Raw genomic sequence first — 21210 nt, 5'->3', positions numbered from 1 at the left:
GAGACAAGCCTTTGGCGTAGACCTTGGGTGTAATGGAAAACTGCAATCTCTTGGTTAAATAGGTAAAACCTTCAAGTCTTGTCCTTTAAATACACAGTGCATGTGACGCGTATTCAAAAACATGCTAAATTAGCATGCTTGAACCCTGCTTGGTCAAAGTTAAACTGTTTAAACTTTCAACGTTTGTTCATTTGCTTTGCGTTTTAAACACAGAGCCCTGAAACTGACTTAAAAACTTCTGTAGCTAAGTATGAACGTAAGAGTTTTGAACGCGTACGCTAGAGAAGTGCGTTTACATAGACTTTCATTGGAAGTGGTAGCTTAAACCCGGATTTCTGAGCCCGGTGTGAATGTAGCGTCAGATAAGTCAGAGAGTTGATGACAAAAACGACATTTGGGGTTGTTGTCTCTTAACCAGTTTCTAGCTAAGTGGTGGAATATTAGTGGATAGATTGTACAAAATCTGATGTCAGAAGTCAGAGATCTGTCTCCCCCTCTGGTCACCAACGGAAACCATCTCCAGAGTTCTAGCCACACTTCCTGGATGCTGCACACCTGACTCTCATTCACTCAATCAACCACAACACTGCACTGTGCTGAGCTCAGTGTGAAGTATTGCTGACAGAGCGTCATATCTGGACCTGATCTTCTGTTTCTGGTTCTGTTTGCCAGCCGCCTGCTGCAACTCTCGCCTGGATTTTGACCAACCTGTCTCTCCTCTGATGAACTCATGCCTGTTATTGCCTGCCTGACCCTGATTTAACGTTGTGGATTTTTAGCTGGGCTAATACACCAGCTGCATTTGGACCCAGCTGTTTGCCTGTTCTTGTGACAGTTTATAACCTAACCTGTCTTAAATACGTTTATTTCCTTTCTTGTATATGGTCTGGACTATTTTCCTTAAAGGTTACTTGACCCCCATAGAACACAGATGGCTTCCTGCTCCAACTGTTTTGCTTTCTACCATTTTTTGCACATTGTTTTCTTCTCACGATTGTATCTGTACAATCTCCATTCTGCCTAAAACGCAAAAAGAGGTTTGAGCTGTAACAAAAAGTCTTGCTAATAAAGTTCTGCTAGACTTTTCAACCATAAAACCCATTAGCGTACCAACACGTAACCTTAACATCTTGGCCATACCACCGAAATAGCTTGAAGTGAGTAGAAAGACGGTTCTTACAAATTAAAAAAAAGAGAGTAAAGGTAAAAAAAGGAAAAGTGAAAATATTTAGCTGTTTATTTATGTATGTGTCATTACAGTTATATCCAGCAAATGACAATCACAGCTAAACAAACCAACAGCAGTGTAGGCACATTCCCCCATTGTCTCTTTGGTCACATTTTTTGCCTCGTCCTGAATGTTCAGACCACATGCTGAACATCTGAGGAGTACCTCTGCCTTAAATCTATGTTGAAAGCTCAGCCAAACTCTCAGCTTCAGAGGAGAGAAATGAAAGAAAATTCCGTTACAGGAAACCTGATTATCATGTTTTTCCTAGTGTCATCGATTGTGTCCAGTTTCTTAGCAAATCCTTCCACTAAAGAAGATGTTGGGAAAACAAAGATAAAGCAGCAATTTCGCTCTCGCCCTCATAAGGCATCAATAAACTTGAACGCTCCTTAAACAGAAAATACCAAAGATCTGTCAACACTTTTATGGGAACTCTGAAGCCAAACTCCCTGCATGAAGATAAAAGGACAAGAAAGGAGGAGTAGCCTGTTCCCAAAATTACTTTTAGGTAATGAGATTACAATACAGGGTTTTGGAGATTCTGGCAGCTCTTCTAGCACGCCACAGATTTAAGCAGATAATTAAGTAATGGCTTGGAGATGACCTGTCCTGAGAGTACAGCCATTACCTCCTGAGAGGAAACAACACAAACACAAGTCAATCAATCAACAGATAACGCGTCATTGAGTTAATAAATATATTAGTGGCTATATGATTGAATACAATTTTAGAAACTGAGTTTACATAAAATATAAGTCTTAAACTTTCTTCATTCTTTTTTTTCTTGAGCGTTGGCTCCTTTTCTACTCTTTTTAGTCCAATCTCAGCAGCGTTTGAAAATGGAAACGTGAATTGTGTAAGTCACTAAACACCATGACTTCAGTGATGTTTATGAACAACTAAGTAAACAATTTGATTGAAAATGAGTGAAAGGGCAACCAAATGACCACAAAATATTGTTACTTTGAAAAATCTGGGGGAAAAACTCCCATCTCTTAAGAATTGTGGTCTTCCTTTCCCAGCAATCACCTGATCACCGGACTATTTAATGTTCGGCCAAAAAGGTAATGTGTCTCTGCCCAAATGTCGCCTCTTTCTCCCCATTGACTGTATATGAGAACTGGACCGAGTAAGTGTGATGTCACCCATAGAAAATGGCTTCATTTATTCAGGCTCCAGCCAAATGAAGTCCATTCACATTTCTTCGTGATACGGACGCCGCCATGTTGGAGCCAGACGACATCAGTAAGCAGGGATTGGTCGGAGTCATTCCAATCAGGGGTGAGCTGGTTGGAAGGCCCCACAACTAGAGAATATGTGGATCAAACGTTTCAAATGTTCGACCTAGGACCGGCTATTTTTATTAAGACATCTGATTGGCCAGTTTATAACTTGATTTAATGGCAGTACAGAAGAAAATTAGGATTACCAAGAAGATGTTAAAATGGTTATTGACAAATATGGATGAGTAACAGCTGTTTATTTCTCTCCAGATGTCTATAGGATTTTGGCTTCCTCCAGTTCTCATATCTAGTCAAAGGTCTGCCCTCTATCTGGGGGTCTTCCCAGATACTCCTGGAACCAATGCCCCCTAAAAGATTGCGTTGCCTCTGCCGTTTGCCCAGTGGTGTCCTGCCTGCTCAGAGCTTCTGGGAATCTGCTCAGTGCTGCCCCCTTCAGTCTGGAGGATTCGGTCCCATCCCTGCCAGCCTTGTCATCCACCTGTGTGCCATTCCAAGAGTGAAGAGCTAGTAAAGCTTTGTTCTTCTCACCCATCTGCCTGTTTTTGCCCCCTGGGGATTCAGTCCTTCCTAAGCTGTTGGTAAAAAAACAATGAAGTCTGTCTCCAAGATTTCTTTGGGATTTCACCAAAACAGTCATTTTACCACAACAGTATATTTCTTGAATAATTACCCAAAATACTCAAAAAATATAATTGGCTAAATATAATAAAGCGGTACTTCAAGTTCCAGGTTTCAACAGTATCTGATGGAAAAATCCGTCACACTCCAGATCTGGACGGATAAAGTGCTTCAAGTGTTCAGGTGAGTCTTAAATCCAAAGAGAATGAGTCTTGTTGTTGTTAAAATCCTGACATGTTTTCCTGTGTTGGGTGGTTTAGGAGTCATCAGATTCCTGACCGTCTTTGGCTGGCGGATGATTTCTCTTGTTGCCAACGGGAATTTCCTGATGGTTGTCGACCTCCTCCATTGAGCCGGGCTGGGACTCCACAGAGGTTTTGGTCATTTGATGCAAAAGAGCTTCATCCTTTTTTTTCTTTCCGCAGGCCTGCTCTTCGCTCTCTTCCTCTGGCTTGAACTCCTCCACGAGGTCCTCACTAGCATCCTCCTCCTTGTCCTCTTCGTCACGTCCGGATTCCTCTGCACCGGTGTCGCTCTGCTGTTTACTGTCGTCCGAGTCTTCGGCGTCGGCCTCCTCTCCCTCGGTCACACAGCTAGCCGGATTCACACAAGACTTCTGCGTGTTAGAATACGGAGAACTGATGAGTTTTCCTTACTATCTTTTCATTGCCTTTCAAACACACAGTTAAAACATACAAGAAAAAAGCATAAGGAACAGTTAAAATAGGTTTACAACGCAAAGTTCTTATCTTATAATTCAACAATTCCATCACATGTATTTCCTCCACAGTTTTTCCCCATTTCTGCTGGCAAATCTGTCTTGTACCATTGTCTTTTGATTGTTTTATTGTCTACAGCTTGGAAGATTCTGACTAAATATCTGTCTTTTTGGAGTACATTTTCTGATATATTGTCCAGATACAGAGATAAGCATGTCTTTGGTATATTGTAGCCCAGGACCTTGGTTATAATCTGGTGAATGTTCTTCCAACAGGGCAAGACCAAAAAATATGGGAATAATCTGCATTTATGTCTCCACATTTTCTCCAACATGAATGGGGAACCGAAGTATGCTAGTTTGTGATTTTTGGTGTTTTAAAATATCTACTTGTGTTTTTCCAACAATGCAGTCTCTTATCCGTGATGAAGCGGATGTGAACTGATGAGTTTTCATGCTTTCACCTCCTTTGATGAAGCAGTAGGTAAAAGCAGAGGCCCATTAAAGGAAGTTCCAAACAAATAAGTTTGTTCAGACAGCCTAAGTGGATAGAGAGATTAGCTTTTCCCACAGGCTTAACCCTAAGTCTCCAGGCTGCAGTAGGTCAGATTCCTCTTTAGACGACTTTAACCCTCCATTTGGTTGATATTAAGACACGTGATGCTGTTTTATTACAAAAACCCAGAATTCTCAAACCAGGTCTGCAGTGCTATGCGTTTCGCCACGTTTCTTACTTTTCGCTTTGACAGTGAAGATACTGTGTTTTTGACTGCAATAGCTTTTACTTTATTTAAATGTTTTATTCCAAATTTGTCAACACACATCTTTAAAAAAAGCTTCCAGGATCTATAAAACTAGGTTGACTTTGTTAAGTTGTTCGTCTCAAAGTTTGTTTACTAGCATATATGTTTCTCTCCTTGTGCCTTATCATGATTAAAACAAATAGGCTGAGGGTGGATATCAAAAGTGTTTTTTGTCATTTGTAGTTAGTACATAAAATGCTTTATGTGGTCTCACATTGTTTTCTATTTTTTTAAGGACTGACACAAAATAATTAAGATATTAAAATGATGAAACAAAACCTATCAAATGTTGCAGTACCACCAAACACCACTAAACCCAGGTAGCAGAAGGGAGCAACTTCCCATTGACTCTGATGTTAAAAAGTCAGATTATACAGCAAAATAAACCGATGTATTCATAAGAATTTTTACCAAGTATGCTGCTTTTTAGCTGTTCATTTTCCCAGGTTAACCAGCCCATTCCACTTCAGGCTTTTATGCTGCTTAGAATCCACATTAATCCATTCATTCGTCAAACTATAAAGAGGTGTAACACGTTTGAGGGTCATCCATTCGTAAAAATGATAAAGAAACAGTGAAAAAAAAAATTCTAAAAAGTTATTTGAAAAACTACTACTTTATCTTGAAAATTTAGTTATTTTTGCTTTCCTCCTCAAGAAAAAATGTGTTTACATTAAGTTACTTAAAATGAACAAAGATAGAACTGTAATTTGTAAAATTATTACATTTCTCAGCAGAAAACAAAATGTGTTTTTGCATGTAAACTACAGTTTTTTTTAGAAAGAGAATGGATCCACGGATCTGAGAAATTTGCAGGTTGTCAAAACAAAGATCAGTTAAGATTTTAAAGTATCTATTAATTAAACTCAGGAATACAGATTTTATTTACTTTTTGTAATAAGAAGTATTTTGTTTGAGTTTAGCTCCTAAAGAATTTCTCGTTGTCAAATATTTTCGGTCTTTACCTTCACTGAGGCTCTATCCTCCTCAGACACCTCTTCTTGCTCTTCACTATCTCCTCCATCTTCAGGTGACTCCGCCTCCCCAGTTCCATCCTCCCCATCATCTTCATCTTCTGCTTCTGCAGAGGTGCTGACGTTTTCCTCCTTTCCATCCTCCAGCAAAGTGGATTCTTCATTTTCTGCATTTTTTGTGGGACTGTCATCTTCAGGTTCTTCATCGCAAGATGTTGCATTTTTGACCGTCTCCTTGTCATCGTCCTCCTCTTCTTCTCCAGTTCCTGTATTGCCATCGTTTTCCCCAGTATCCCCCTCTCCTGTTTCCTCACCATTGTCGGTGCAGGTGCTCGCTTCTTCAGCCTCCTCTTCATCCTCGGCAGAATGACATGTGCATTCTGCTGGATCCTCATCTTCTGCATGTTCGGATGTCTCCTCTTGCCCACTTGTCTCTTCCTCTTGCTGCATCTCTTTTTCAGTTTCTTCTTCAGCCTCCTCTTCATCTTCCTCTGGAATAGTCTCTTCTAATACAACGTTTGCTTTGATATCTTCTTTGGTTTCATACTCTTCTTCCTCTTCAACTACCTCCAGATTCCCCCCTTCCTGGTCTGCAGCCATACTTTCATCATCCTTTTCTGCAGGTTGCAGAGCTTTTACTGGTGCAGGCAGGGGGGTTTTCTTCATCTGTAGTATCTTGAGCAGGTCAAACTCCATCATCACAGGCGCATCGGCCGCCAAAGGATTCTTCTTGAATGGCCGAGTTGCCATTTTTTTGAGGACACAAGCGTCACAGGGGCAGTATTCGTCCTCGCTTCTCTGATCGCTGAACTCACCGGCCGTCTCTTCGTCACTGACAGAGTCAGCAGTCTTCACCGACTGGTTCTTCATCACCTGCAGAGAAAATCCCTTGGTGTTAGCATCACAATTAAGGTGTGTCATTGTAGGAGTCAGGAGGATTCACCTTCAGCATGCGCCGCCTCCTCTCCGTCATGGTGGACTCTCGTGATAGGTTGGCCAACTGGGGTGGGCGAGGCGACCTGCCGCCTCTTCCGGCTCGACCTTGGATCTTCTTTATTTCGCGCTTGATGCTGTCCTGGATGCGCCGGCTCACTTCGTCCCTCAGCTCGGAGATCATGGTGTCCAGAATGAGGCTGTCGTCCAAGTCCCAGCGGACTTTAAACTCTGCCATGGCATCACTGTAGTGGTTTATGAACTGCTTCTCCAGCTTGGAAAGAAGGTTAAGTACCCACACCGGGTCGGGGTCTTGGGACTGTCTTTTGGATAATGGTGGCCGCGTGGCACTCTGGGAATCATCCAGAGTCTCTTTCTCTGTATCAGTTGCAGATTTGGAGCTATCGTTGGTAGAGTTCTTGTCTGATGATGATGGGTTTTCATTGCTTTTCGGGCTGTCTAGACTGTCAGGATCGGGGCTTTGCTCTTCATTCTTTGCCGGTTCTTCTGCTGTGTCTTTATTAGGAGTTTCTTCGGGTTTGTCTCTGGACTCTACGTTTTCCTCTTCCTCTTCCTCTTCTATGATCTTCCCTGGTGCCTCATCCTCAATCTGGGTTGCTGCAGCTTGATCCCCTCCCTGGTTTCCATTGTCCTTTGCTGACCCACCGGAGCCGCTGCTCATTCCCACCCCAGATGAAGACCTTGGTGGGGTCACCTGTTCGGGGGGTGCGCCCTTTGCCTTTTTTTCCCCACCATCCATGGGCTCAGTGAGCCAGAGTGACTGGAGGATGGACATGATCTCATCGTACTGCTGCTTGCGCTCCTTCTGATTGCTGCTGTTCACGGCTGGCTCAAGGAGTTGGAGCTGGGCCAGACAGTCCAAAAGCCCTCTGGCTGAAAAACTCAGTCTACGACCATAAACTGGAGACACCTTCACAACAGGAAATGATACACGCATAATATATGTTAGCAGCAGATAAAGTTCAGATATAATTTACATACAAGAATTTTTTTTTACTACAACTGGAGTTGAGTGTGGTCATTGCTAGGTGGGTTTTGAAGACCAGACAAGTTCTATCAACACAAGAACCTGGTATTTAAACCATGTCTTACAATTGTATCTCTATAACTTCAAAGCTCTGGGAGTGAAATATTTTCTAATGCTGTACTTTTACTTTCCTACAATGTTGTCAAAAACTAGAATCAATTTCATCACATAGAATACATATGTAAGACCTATAGAGGATATTGCAGCTGTGATTGCTTTTAGGTTGAAATAGTTCCATGGTTTCCGTTTAAATAGGCAGGAAACACTACAAAATATTACATTTTCATCAGATTTAACTGTAACCCTATATATCACATCATATTTGATACAGGCATTTCTGTGTTTCATTGATGAAATGTGCTGGTCTACTGATAAGAAAAGTCCGTGCTTTACCTCAGGTAGACTCCGACAGCGACCCAGAGAGGAGCCTAACAGCACTTTCATCACTGCCGCAGAAGACTGCCAGTTCTTGGACAAAGAAGCCCTCTTTGAGTCACCTGAAGGTGGACCTGGACCCTTCTCCCCTTCTGCTGCTTGACATTCTCCATCTTTGTCGTGTTCCTCTTCAACACCGTTGTCCCCGTTTTCTCTTTCATCCTCAGGGCTGACCTCCTCTTTTACTGTCTCTTCTCCAAGTGTCTCTTCTATCTTCTGTAGTGTCTGATCTTCCTCTTCATAGTGTAACTCGCTGCTTAATGCAAGCATGCTGCTATCAACAGGGATACTGCGTAGCCAGTCGGAAACAACCTCATTGGGGGAGGCATTGGGGAGACAGGCTGGAGTCAGTTCTAGCATACCGTCTGGATCCTTTGAATCCCTTCTACTTGGGCACCTCTCGCTTGTCTCACTCCTTGGTTTGCTTCTGCTGGATTCTGATGGTTGCCTGTGTTGACGCGCAGTGGCCATGCTTTCCTTCAGCAGGTCAGCAGCAGACAAAGATTTAGACAGGGTGCTTTCACTGCCTGCATCTACTTTGCTGCCTGGTCTAGAGTTATGTAGAGGACAAGGACTTGATGATTTTCCGTGAATGTCTTTCCCATGTGATGAGGATTTATTGATGCTACCATCCTCACTTTTTGTGTTGTGACTCTTGATAGTTATCAAATCGTCTGATTTAACTCCATCCTTTTTTTCTTTACTCTGCTTTGGAGCATCTTTGGACTCCGACTGCATAGATGCTGCTGTTTGAGGTCTGCGACTACATGAACTTTGAGAGTTTACAGTAGACGATCTGGCCTCACTGTTTGGTCTACTGTCCTGGTCCTGTTTTTCACTGGCACTTGCAGGAGATTTATTCCGAACTTTAGCACTTCCAGATATTGAAGCTGAGGTCTTTGTATCCTTTTTGCTTGTGGTTGATATAGACTTTACACTCTCTGTCTCAGGTGTCCGATCTGCTGCTTTGGCATCACAGCTACAGCAGGACTTCTTAGATTGGTTGCTTTTTATCGTAACCTTACTGCTTGGTCTTTCTGCTTCTTGTTCCTCACCATACCCACCTTCTCTGGGGACTTCAATAGTTGGAATATCAACTCCCGAGGGATTGTGGGAGGAATTTGAAATTCTGTTATTACCATTAGACTTTTGGGACACTGTGGAGCCAGCTCTTCCAACACCTTCAGAGTTTTTAGGGACTGTTCTACTTCTGCTTTTGACCTTGCTGTCATTGTTGCTATGAAAGGATGCATTGGACTTGCCACTGTCGGAATCTGCTGTATCATGGTCCTCTGGTAGCCCAAGAGAGACAGATCCAGATGAGGTACGACTCAAGGGTTGTGCTGTACTTCCCGATCCTTTTCTTAGTCTCTTTGGTGAGGTTGAGACAGTGCTGACTGCTTGCTCAAAGACCTCACTTATCCCATTGTCTGTTTCCCCATCTTCCTTTTCTGTCTTTTCTTGCTTTGAGGCTGCTGAACAGCAACATTTGGATCTCCCAGACTTAGTGGAACTTATGGAGTGAACTGACAAGGCACTGGTCCCTCTTGTCTCCCCAGCATTGGGGTTTGGCAGCGACTGTTGTGCCGGGGACCAAGACCTTCTCGAGGATAAATCTTGATCTTTGGGTGAATAACTTCGTGAGGCTGTTCTTCTTCTCGGTGAGAGGGTTTGGCCATGAGATGAATTACTTTTTGGTGCACTATTGTCCACGTGTTCTCCTGCATCTGGCGTTTCAACAACAGAAATCTCAGCAGGTCTTTTATGATTGGACTTATGCGAGAAAGCAGACGAAACACTTGATTTTCCTGACAAGTTACTTGCTGGCCTCTCTTTTGAGATGTTCTCCTCAAAATCAACTTCTTCTGGTGTTTTAATAGTGACAATATTTGAACTTGAAAGATTTTTGTTGGAAATTCCAGACTTGAGACTTTGGCTTTCTAAATGCTCTTCCATTTCCTTCTCCTCTGGATTTATCTCGACTGATGGAACCTCAGCATCATTGAGATCTGTTGCGCTGTGGTTAGACCTCCTAGACTTGGTGGAGGTGTGTGATCTCACTGAAGTAGCACTGTGTGATCTATCCACTTCTGCCTTTGAATGGTGAGTCTTTGCTGAAGAAGCTGATTTACATGATAGCGAACTGCCAGATTTGTCTGACATCCCACTTTCAGGCCTCTGCTGTGCTTCTGCTTCTAAAGCTTGGCTTTCTTCAGGCTCCTTTCCTATGTTTAATGTTGGAGATGACATTTTTTCGATGTCAGTACACTTGGATGACTTTGTAGATTTGATGGACAATTTACCAGACATTTGACTTGTTGCCCTTTGTTCTACATCTTTGTCTATTTTTGATTGGGCAGGTACTGAATATTTAGAGGATCCATGAGAACGGTCAGATAAATTTGACTTCCATGACATCACACTTGCCGTCCTTTCTTGTACCTCTTTTTCTTCCTTCTTGTCAGTTACGTCTTCCATAGGTTTTTCTCCTTTTATCTCACTGGATGATGTTACTTTTGCACAGTGACTAAAAGTAGTATTATGGGATGTTCTAGACTTAGAGAGATCGGATTTGGAGGACTTCTGTGAGAGGACACTACCAGCTTTTTGAGAAATGGTGGAACCGTTCGACTTGACAGAAAGACTACTAGAAGCTCTTTTGTCTGCTTCTTCTTCAGCAGGTTGATTGTTTGACAGACAGCTAGACTTATGGGACTTGACTGAAGCTCCTGATTTGTTGCTTACAGAGCTAACTGGTCTTTCTGTGATGTTTTCTCCTTCTGCTTCATCTCTAGGGAGGACAATGGCAGCTTCAGAGGAGCATTTGGACTTGTGGGACTTTCTAGACAGGTTGGATTGAGATGATAATGCCCTGGGACTTCTTTCTTCTGCTTTGCCGGATGCAGCACTAGAGATGTTATGGCAGTCAGACCTGTGGGACTTGTTGCTTTTGGCTGAAGAGGGACTGAGAGACCCTTCCTCTCTGTCATGGCCATCATTTTCGCTCTCTTTATCAGGAGAAGGGGATTCAGGTGGAGAACAAGTTCTATCAGACATCTTTGATGCTCTGTTGTTGGAATTATAACCAACCCCACGTTTGCAGCCACCACAATGTGGGCAAACGCTGGCTTCTGATGACTTGTGGGAACTTGCTGAGAGTCTTTTGTTACTAGATCGTCCACTACCAGGCCTCATTACCTCTTCCTCCTTCACAGCTGCCACCTCCTCAAGCTTTGGAGTTCTAGACTGGCTTCTATTAGAAGTGGAGCTTCGTTCTACCTCATCTGCTCCAACTTTGGAAAGTGGAGAAGCTGCTCCACAGTGACAGGAAGAAGCTGCTGACCCTGCCCCACTTCTTTTATCCCCATTTTCAATATGGCTTCTGCTTTTCGTAGAATTGCCCATTTTGGCTGAGACAACGCTTGTGTTTTCATTCTGTTGAGGTGTTGGGGATGGAGATGGTTCCTCTCTATGGCAGCACTGGGAGGCGCTGGGTGGAAGGTCTTCATCTTCATCATCTTGATCCTCTTTCAGTGACTGAAGAATACGAGAGGAGCTACTAACTGCTGACAATGAGCGATTGTCATCCTCTCCTGTCATAAGATCACCCTCGACAGACTTCCCACTGAGCGGTCGTAGGCTGGTGTCCATAGCAACCAGTTCAGTCCGACTGCAACACCTGCTTACCTTACAGACTTCGACCTGAGTGTCTCCATCTGGTGCCAGCTCCACTCTGTGTTCAACTTCCTCGGTCATGCACATCTCTTGCTGGACCAGTTGGCTCTGCTCTGACCCTGAGCCGTCTGGAGGCTTGGAATGGTGCGCTCTGCAGCGAATCACCCTCCTGGAGCTGCATGAGGAGGAGGAGCTGGAGGAGCATGTGCGTCTCATTGTAGGGGGGTTGGATGCACGTGGAGGAGGAATGGGAGCATGTTTGAGGCTATGAGCTGGGTTTTCCCACATATCGAACTTTTGTTCCTCTTTGTGGTAACAACAGGGGCAGTGGTTTCCCAAAGCACACTGAAGAGATTGGCTGGAGATGTCCACACCCTCACAAGACCCAGAATCCGGGTCAGAACAGCTTTCTGATTGACCCTGTTGCAGGTAATGTTGCTGGGCTTGGCTAAGAGGGCAGCTTTCTGTGGTCAGTGATGGGGACTTTTTAATTTGTGTGGACCACTGGATGGTTTCATCATTTTGGAGGTGAAACCGCACCCTCATCTCCAGCGAGAGAGTCCCATCTTTGTTGACGAGAACGCGCTTCTCAATGTCATCGTTCATGATGGCTGGTTTTCCCTGGGAGTAGATCCCGAACGACTTTTCAGAGGACATAGAGAAACGGGTTGAGCGATTGGAAGAGTCAGAGCGAGGGTGGATAATGCTCTTCTTGGTTTCCAGACCAAAGTTAACTGAAAAGAAGCACAAAATAAAATTAGGCTGAAATTAACTGGTTTTTGGCTACATTCACACCGAACATGATTTGAGCGTCAAGGGTGTCAAGTTCCAATGTGGAGTTAATGTACTGACGTGATCATAGGTGCTGGGGCGTGATTTGAGCATCGGGTGCAGTGCTCTGGCAGCAGTTTCAGGCGCCGCGTAAAGAGTAGAGGCTTATATTTTTTCAGGAATCCAAATGGGAGGGTAGTCATCTATAACACAAATTGACGCAAGTACCACTGAAAGCGGCCGTCATTCAGCCGCAGCTCCTGCAGTAGATGGTGAAGTTCAGTGTACTGGGAGAGCCTCAGAATGATCTCATGAACCCAGACGTGGAGATGTGTTTACCAATGCTTTAGTAGAGCTCTTCACAATATATACATGAGATATACAGTAGCGATGAGGCTAAAACCTTTAGGTCTAGGGACCCATTTTTGGACAAGTGTTGAGAAAAGAATTTGACACACAAATTACATTTGGTGTGAACGCATTAGTTCTGCTTTGTGCTCCTTAACTTTGGTAATTAAAGACTGACCATTTTTCTTGCTCTCATTGCCTTCGTCATACTCGCTGGCTCTAGACTGAGCTCCGTGCGGAGGAGACCTTACTCCTTGGGTAGCGGGAGACCGAGCCCCATTGCCAGGAGTTCGAGGACCGAGACCTGGAGACTTGCTGGTGAGACCGGGCAGCTTTTCGTCTGACGTTTTCCGGATGTAATTGATGAGCATTGGACTGAAAGCTTCCCGGCCGACACACACCAGCACACCGGGGCAAGTCATCAGGCTCTGCACGCTGTCGATCTGCAAACAAACATACAGGGTGAGGGCTTTTACCAAAACTGTGGGCTGGATGTTGAAATAGAAGCAGCTGTTACCCTGCGCCCCTCTGCTGTGTACAGCTTACGGACATGAAACGCCATCACCTCTGACGCCTCATCTAAAAACGCTTTCAGGCTTCTGATGGACCTCCTATTCAGCACAATGCTTCTCCTCAACCCGGGCTCACTGTTTTTCACAAGCAGGATCCGTCGCGGCCTGTATGGTATGCGCATGTGACCGGGCGGAGTCGCGGGTAAGGCTTCGGGCCGCTGGGGCCGCCGGTTGTGATGATGCCAAGCGCCCTGGTGTTTGCCGACCAGCTCCATATTGATTGGCTTAACGTGCCGCCGGTCAGAGCAGAGGTAGCAGCCGCCGTCCTGGAGCTGCTCCAGGTGTTTGATGGTGTGGGTCCCTCTGGGGGTGGTCACGACCCGCACTCCAAAAGGGAGGGGCACCTAAACACGATACGAAGAAGCGTGGCTGTTAAAGAGACCTGTCGAGATGAAAACTTTGGCATCTTTTAGGAACACGCAGAGCTAATCCTCATAAAGAGGATAAGGTAAAAGTGCAGCACAGGCATCCAGGGATGCATCTTCAAAGCAGAGCTCCGACCCCCACTGACCTTTTGGGAAAGGTCATCCAGCAAGGCGTCAAAACATTTGAAGCTGCGCTTGTGGATGGCCATCCTGACGCCCCCGAACTGGCTGTCCCCACTTTTGTAGAAGGTGATCCGTTTGGCCGGTGGCGCTGCGATCACATGGGAGTGGTGGGAATAGGTCGTAGGGAGAGGTGCATGTTTAGGTGGATGCTTGGAGTCCCACAAGATGGTTTGGGCCGAATGCATGCTCTGATCTCACAGGCACCTGCGAGGCAGAGGCAAAAACACACAGAAATGATAAAAAGAACACATCTCAGTTCCTTCTCCATTTGTTCTTTATCATCAAAGTCTCAAGTCCTAATCAGGAGGTGGAACTTAGGATTCGGGACATCCACTTACAGGTCGACCTGACGCATCACATGTTTGGCACAAACACTTACTAAATCCTGTAAAGCCAACTTCAGTAAAGAATCAACAGGAAACTTCTTTTTTTTTTTAATTAAGATGTTTTTTAAACCCTTTGATGAAAAAAAAGCATTAAATAGTATAAATTATGATTTGGTAACTTTTTGCTCACAACAATTGAGTTTAAGATGCAAAAATATTGATGAGTGTTCAGGAAAAACACCTTATTAACCTTCTTCCACTTTCGGCTTCTCCCATCAGGGGTCGCCACAGCGAACAAGTCGCATGGTAAATTTGGCAATGTTTTACGCCGGATGCCCTTCCTGACGCAACCTTCTCTAACCGGGCTTGGAACCGGCAGAGGTAGAGAAGGGAACAGGGAACAGCCTGGAGTCGAACCCGGGTTTCACGGACGGAAGGCGCCGCAAACCAGCAGGAGCTAAACTGGCTCCCCAAAAAAACACCTTATTAACCCAACATCTCAAATTTGATCCAAACTTTTTTTAAATATTGTTTTTGATTTATAAGTAATTCAATATCAACAAATTTTCTATTATTTCAATAGAGAATTTAATCATTTAAAAATGCAAATTACAATGGATAAGTTAGTCTCAACATAAGATAAAAAAATTAGCAAAATGTTTTCCCGCCAAATGTATTGACGGAGGCAGCCATTTTGAATTGATTAGGAAAAGCTATTCTACTGCCCCCGGTGGAATGATGAGAAACTACAACACAGAAAACATCAACTAAGGCAGTGGTTCCCAAACTAGGGGGCGCGGCCCCTAGGGGGGGGCGCGGATGTATTGCAGGGGGGGGCGCGATGGAGTTTAGAAACAAAGGATTTGTATGTTTGTGTCAGTGTGGGGGGGCTCAAAAATATTCTAATCTTCCGAAAGGGGGGCCCTGCAGAAAAAGTTTAGGAACCACTGAACTAAGGTACATACAATGGCTTTTTAAGGAAGGTTTTAATCATGTTAATGAGATCATTGTCTCAGAAATTGAAATATCAAATATAACATGAATAATTATGGGTTAAAACAGCTTTTTTGTTAGCAAAAAATATAAAAATAAAATGTTTTACACTGAAAAAACACTACATCTCAGAAAATGTAGCTAGTTTCTAGTCTAAATATCTTTTATATTAGAGATAAGACAAAGACTAGTTTACGGGTGACTTTTTACTAAGCTGTAGAAACCTATTTTAAGACAATAAATCTTGAGTATTTTGTTGAGTCATTTGATTTTTCCAAACATCGTATTCAAAGTCACATCTCTAAGGAAACAATTTTTTAAGCAGATGTTCTATTGTTTGATTTACAGAAACTACAAATTTTAATTTGACTAATAATTTACACAACATTTTTAAGACAAATTTATCTTAAAATTCTAGCACATTAAAATAAAATAGTTTATATTTGGGGTGGAAATGTGTAATTATAGCACCTTTAAATTAAAAAAAAACAAACTATTTTTTGAGCACCACACTTATTTTAAGATGTAATATTTCCTATTATCAGAGAAATACACCTAGATATGAGTTTTTTTTTCATTTTACATTATATTTTTAGGCAACATTCTGTAGCATTTTAATATTTTTAAGAAAGACATTTATTTTAAGACAATATTTCCAATTATCAGAGCAATATCTAAATAAGAGAGTTTACAGCTAATTTTAAGATTTATTTCCTTGTAAAAGGGCAGGACATCGCAACTTATTTCACAGAATCTTTCAACTAGTTAAATTTACATCTTTTTCCCTCAGAACAAGAGAAAAACATCTTATATTCTATATGTCTGAGACATTTTTTTTTTCAGTGCATCATTAAAGGTGAAGCTCTAATACATATTTTGTGTTCTAAAAACGTGACCACAAGAACTTAAAAGAGTCCATTCGGGACCACAAAATTCTCTATAGCGTTCTTTTTTTTTTTTTTTTTTTTTGAGAAAAACTGTTATGTGTTATAAAAACCCAAATGCATGTGAATCCGAACAGCTATATTAAGTGAAGTGACCTCGTGCACGTCTACAAATCCTATTTAGAGGAAGCGCAAAAAAGTGTCCTGATGCAGAAGAGCCGTCGTAAACCAGCTTGTGTAACAACGCCCTTAAATAAACAGATTCATTTAGCTTAAATGTAAAGTTTTGTAGCATTTTTTAACCTTGCAGATGCTTCTCCTAAATCCTAAATCTCCTAAATCTAAAAGTCAAAGACAAACACGGAAACGTCGTCCATGCTAAACCTCCAACATTTCAGGTTCAAAGGTGAAAAGTATCAGCAGGCTTAGCAAGCTTTTAAGTCCTTAAGGCTGGACTTGAAGCTAAAAGACGACCCGTACCTGAACACGGACCTGATGTGACTCCAGACTTTACCTTTACAGCACAAAAACAAGTGAACCCATGTAAAAATTCACGCGATTCACTTCAATCCCCACACGATTTCATATTTTGGCTAATTTATGGTAGAGATTGACAAGTTGGGTCAAACTTTTGACAAATAAAAATGCAAAACATTTTCCAACAAAGCAAAGCTGCAGCTTAGCAACACTAAAAATATGAAAATCTGTAAAGTTTTAGCCATTTTCATGGTGTTTTGGCTTAAATATCAAATAATTAGACATTTATTTTATAGATTAAATGATGGATAAACCGATAAATTGAAGCAAAAGATGAGACATTTCAAAGCAGTTTCACATCAGATACTTTTAATTTCCTTAAAGTTGAAAAACTTTATAAGACCTTTTTTTTTAAAAAAAGAACAGTAAAAAAGCTGCCAGTTGCGTTTATACCATAGCTTTAGATTTAAGAAAGCAGCTCTTTAAAATAAAAGGTAATTATTAGTACATTAAAACATCCATTTAGCATTTATTTTAGAAAGAGCATCACAACGCCAAAGACTCCCATGTTTAGGACTACTTCTGAACTATTTTTGGACTACTTGAAATCAGTTTTGGCTCTCACCTTTTTAGGAAACATGATCCAACGAGATGTGGAAGAAGCCCTGAGAGGAAAGCGGGTTTGGTTTTTTTTTCCGCTGATGGTCTGACTGTTGGGGTCAGACCAGCAGCTGGTGGGAGAGCAGAGGCGGATGGGGGACCAGCACAGCCAGGGACCGTGGGGTAAAATGGCAGTAGGCGATCAGGCGCGAAGAGGGGCGGGGAGGATGGAGCGAGGACAAATGAGGAGAGAGGAGGGGCGAGGCTAATGATAGAAAGAAAAGCCTTCTTAACGACCCTGTGTGATATCGGCCAGCACCAAACCGGGAGGATAGCAGCAGGACAACCTCTGACCCGAACCATATTAACTCCACATGCACTCTGTGAGGACAGTGGGGAAGAAAACTCGTCTCATCAGGGCTTCATATTCATTTTTGCGTTGCACAACTTGTAGTTTCTTTGGCTGGTTTTGAACCCGCAGCAACGCCGTCTCCAGAAAAGCAGATTACAGGCAGAAATCCTGACAGCACGAGCTGTGAGGAGCTAATCGCACCGGAAACCATGGCAACCCAACAGTAAAAGTGAAGATCTTACGTCTGCACACCTTCATGCACACCACCCCACCACCATGCAGCGCAGATGATCGCTTCCATAGATTATTCTACAGAATGACATCATTTCCTGTTCAATTTATGTAAAACTGTCCAACTCTGTTATTCTCTTTTAAAGAGTTCCCAGTGGTCTTTTAATTATGAATATGCTGTTTTACAGCAAAAACAAAATAAAAATCACAAAACGGGATTGTTTCTGCAGAGCGGCAGTAACCCCGCCCACACTTCCCATCATCTGTCTGTCTATCTGTCCCCTCACAAACCCAAGCTAACATAAGCAATGCAACAAAACTGGTGAGCAACATCTAAGCTAACCAGCTGAAAAGTAAACCAGATTCCAGCTCAGACAAAATAAAATAAAGAAAATAAAGACGATCATGGAACTATTTGTCTACAAGTGGATACATCAGAATGGAGCAGAGCAGGGAGCTTGTGGCCCACCCGGCATATTTTAACGTTACAAATATGATCTCTTTTGCATACAGCATTTTTTTCTGATTCTTAACTATTTACACATAGAAATACTCAGAAATGTAATTTTGAGCTTAATTTTATATATAACTGTGCTCCATCCTGATTTAAAAAAAAGCCTCAAGAACACGTTAAACACACGATTTAGTTCAGGGTGGGTTTTGGTAATTAAACCCCTCAAACCTCACCAAACATTTCTTTTAACCCTTGTGCTATCTTAGATGACCCCACCCCCTTACACTGACGTGTGTTCTCCCTACCATGACAAAGGTGGATAAAGGTGGAAAGATTTCATGTAATCCATGGACACCAGTGAAGATCACAAATCATTGAAGAAAAAAGGTTCAGAGCACTGTCTAGTGGGTCTAGATGACCCAACTCCCAACGTTAAAGTGTCTAGGATAGCACAAGGGTTACACAGCAGCTGGATGTTTCTGAAGTCTCCAGCAGAGGGCGCTGTTCTCTTAGGTGACGCTAACGAATGACCGATTGAAGAAGGATAACATCTACTGTATTAAAACGCCTTTTGGGTCATTTATATTTAATGTTTTGGGGTTTATTTATTTTTAATTTTTAAAATATTTCCACTAATAGGCTGTAAAAAGTCCAAGTTATATTATTTTTATTTTGTAAAAAAAATTATAATCATTTAAAAAAAGAGAATAAATCATAATATATAGAGCTATTTTTTGGATCTACCATTTATTTATTGAATAAAATTTTAAAAAAGAAAAATTTAAAAGATCCTCACAAACAAAAATGATTTTTTTTGCATCAGAAACTGTTTTTTTGCCGTTTCTTTAAAACCACAACAGTGTGCTGAATCTTTTCTAAAACTGAAACGGAAAAAGACTTTTGAAACAAACAGACAGTTTTCCTATTTGTATAAACACAAATGTGCAACTCAATTCAATTTGTATTTATATAACTCAATACAACTCATTAAAGATATGACTTTATAAGCTGTTCAGTTACAAAATAAAACATTTTTATTTTACCCCAATTATTACGTTTTTTATGTTGGTTTTGTCCCACTTAGAGAGTTACAAACGGATTTTTTTTATTCAACTACCTGGATTTTTACGTTATATTTTAAGAATCTTTAAGTTATCTCATTTCCTTCACAGGTTTTGGATATCCAACAGGCGAAGAATTGTTTATAGTTGTAAATATATATTAGCTAGCTTTAATTATTTATTTTGAATTATTTTAAAACATGAAATATTCTGTTTAATTGTTTAAATGTTTTACTTGGCTAATGAAATTTTGTGGGGTTGTTTACTGTAGTTCGTCTATTTGTGGGTCTTTTGTTTAAAAATCTCTAAATCATTCTCTATAAAATGTCACTAGAAGTTATTTTCCTTAGATAAACAAGAATATGTGTCATAACAAATAGCAAAAGGTCACTAAGAAGAAAAAGTTTTTTTTACTCCAATCACCTTTAGAAGTGTTCCCAGTGGACTTTTAATTATGGTTATGCCGTAAATCATCCTGTCGTTTTTTTGGGACATAGCTTCTGCAGAGTAGCATCAAAAATTTGCCTCTGAGTTGTGGGTGGGGCTGCTGGGATAGAACAACCCCGCCCCCCTTCCCCTTTCCGTAGCTCAGAGCAGCCAGTGTATTTTCTACGTCACAAATAACATCGTTTTTTTTTTTGTTTTTTTCAAATATCTCCTCCTGAAACACAATGACGTGAACAAAGAAATCCTCAGAATGTTCCTAATAAATAATCAGACAAATGCCACAAGAACATGTTGAAAACATTGGCGTGGGTCCTTAAGTTAGGCGCTGTGGCGAGGAAAAAAAGATTTTCAGTCGAAAGCATCTTCATCCTCATCGTTTGAGCGTCCTTGAAGGACATCATTTTGCGTAACTCAGAATGAAGTCATTCTCCATGTCCTCAATATGTTTCTGCTTCACGGCTTTGATGGGAGGCAGAGGAGGAGCAGGTGGGCCCGGGAGGCGCGGGGTAGACAGGAGGTCGGGGTTGGGTAGCTCTGGCGTTGACAGGAGCGAGGCAGCCTGTCCCTGTCTTCCCCAATGGACAAATCCAGGAGTGATGCTGCTCAAGAGCACCCAGGCAGACAATCCGCTGCCTTGGAAACCCCATTGGCCCATCATTTATTTATTTATATTTTTTCTACAAATGGATGCAAATTCAAGAGGTGTTGCAGCATCACCGGTTCAGTGGGACATTGGGAAGAAGCAGCAGATGACAGATTAGACTCTGTGTGGCCTAGATCTGCAGGTTCACTTTCTTCTTCTGCTGTCACTCATTCCATAAGCAGGTGACTCACCTCCATACTTCATGCTGTGTTCCAATAAGCACATTAACAATCTTCATCTCCACACAAAGTCGTCATCATCAATTATGTCTGTTGGCTTAAATACGCGGTTTTTGTTTGTAAATAAAGAAACAAAAGAGTTTAATCTCACCAGAACCGATGCATGATGGGAAAACAAACAAACAGATTCCGAACAGAAAAAGATTTTTGAACTTGAAACAAAAAATAAAAGTCCCGATGCTCCAAAGGCGGCGGTCCTGAATCGCGTGGAACGCTCCTGTGAACACTCACGGGCTCTCCTGGACTGTCCTGTTGCGCATGCTCACAATTTACCATAGCTTACCGGAAGTTTGAAGTTTTACACTTTCAAAATAATGTCGTTTCATTCATTTTCACTTTGTTCAATTTAGACTACAATAACACAAACACAGTAAAAAAAAAAGACAGATCTGAAAATGAACAACAAGAAAATATATCACTTAAAAAAATCATAAATACATAATGAGAAATTCAATTATCCTCCATCTTGTTGAAAACTGTGATCACCATCATTGTGAAATACTTTCTGCCAGAGATTACTGTGCTTGACAGCTTTAAGGAGTAGAAATAGTGTGAACATTAACAGTTCCACTATAAAAAGTTTTG

The 21210-nt window shown here is 41.9% G+C and overlaps 1 protein-coding gene across 3 annotated transcripts; it reads right to left on the bottom strand.

The window, feature by feature from the left end:
* Nucleotides 1-1219: 1219 nt before the first annotated feature.
* Nucleotides 1220-20885, bottom strand: rp1l1a (rp1 like 1a). 3 transcript variants are annotated; one of them, XM_020708732.3, is made up of 8 exons: nt 20717-20885; nt 13882-14122; nt 13316-13714; nt 12977-13241; nt 7963-12413; nt 6532-7452; nt 5580-6461; nt 1220-3709 (listed from the first exon to the last, which is right to left on the bottom strand). In XM_020708732.3, exons 2-8 carry the CDS (start codon nt 14101-14103, stop codon nt 3350-3352), a joined length of 7500 nt encoding a protein of 2499 aa, XP_020564391.1. In that variant the 5' UTR covers nt 14104-14122; nt 20717-20885; the 3' UTR covers nt 1220-3349. The 3 variants fall into 3 exon arrangements, with proteins under 3 accessions (XP_020564391.1, XP_011483035.1, XP_078788334.1); XM_011484733.4 differs by lacking the exon at nt 20717-20885 and adding an exon at nt 17224-17380; XM_078932208.1 differs by having other exon boundaries at nt 3652-3763.
* Nucleotides 20886-21210: the final 325 nt, after the last annotated feature.

Source organism: Oryzias latipes, chromosome 2, assembly GCF_053564925.1.
Source record: "Oryzias latipes strain Hd-rR chromosome 2, Olatipes_Hd-rR_3.1".
NCBI classification, from domain to species: Eukaryota; Metazoa; Chordata; class Actinopteri; order Beloniformes; family Adrianichthyidae; genus Oryzias; species Oryzias latipes.
This window is presented reverse-complemented; position numbering and strand designations above follow the sequence as displayed.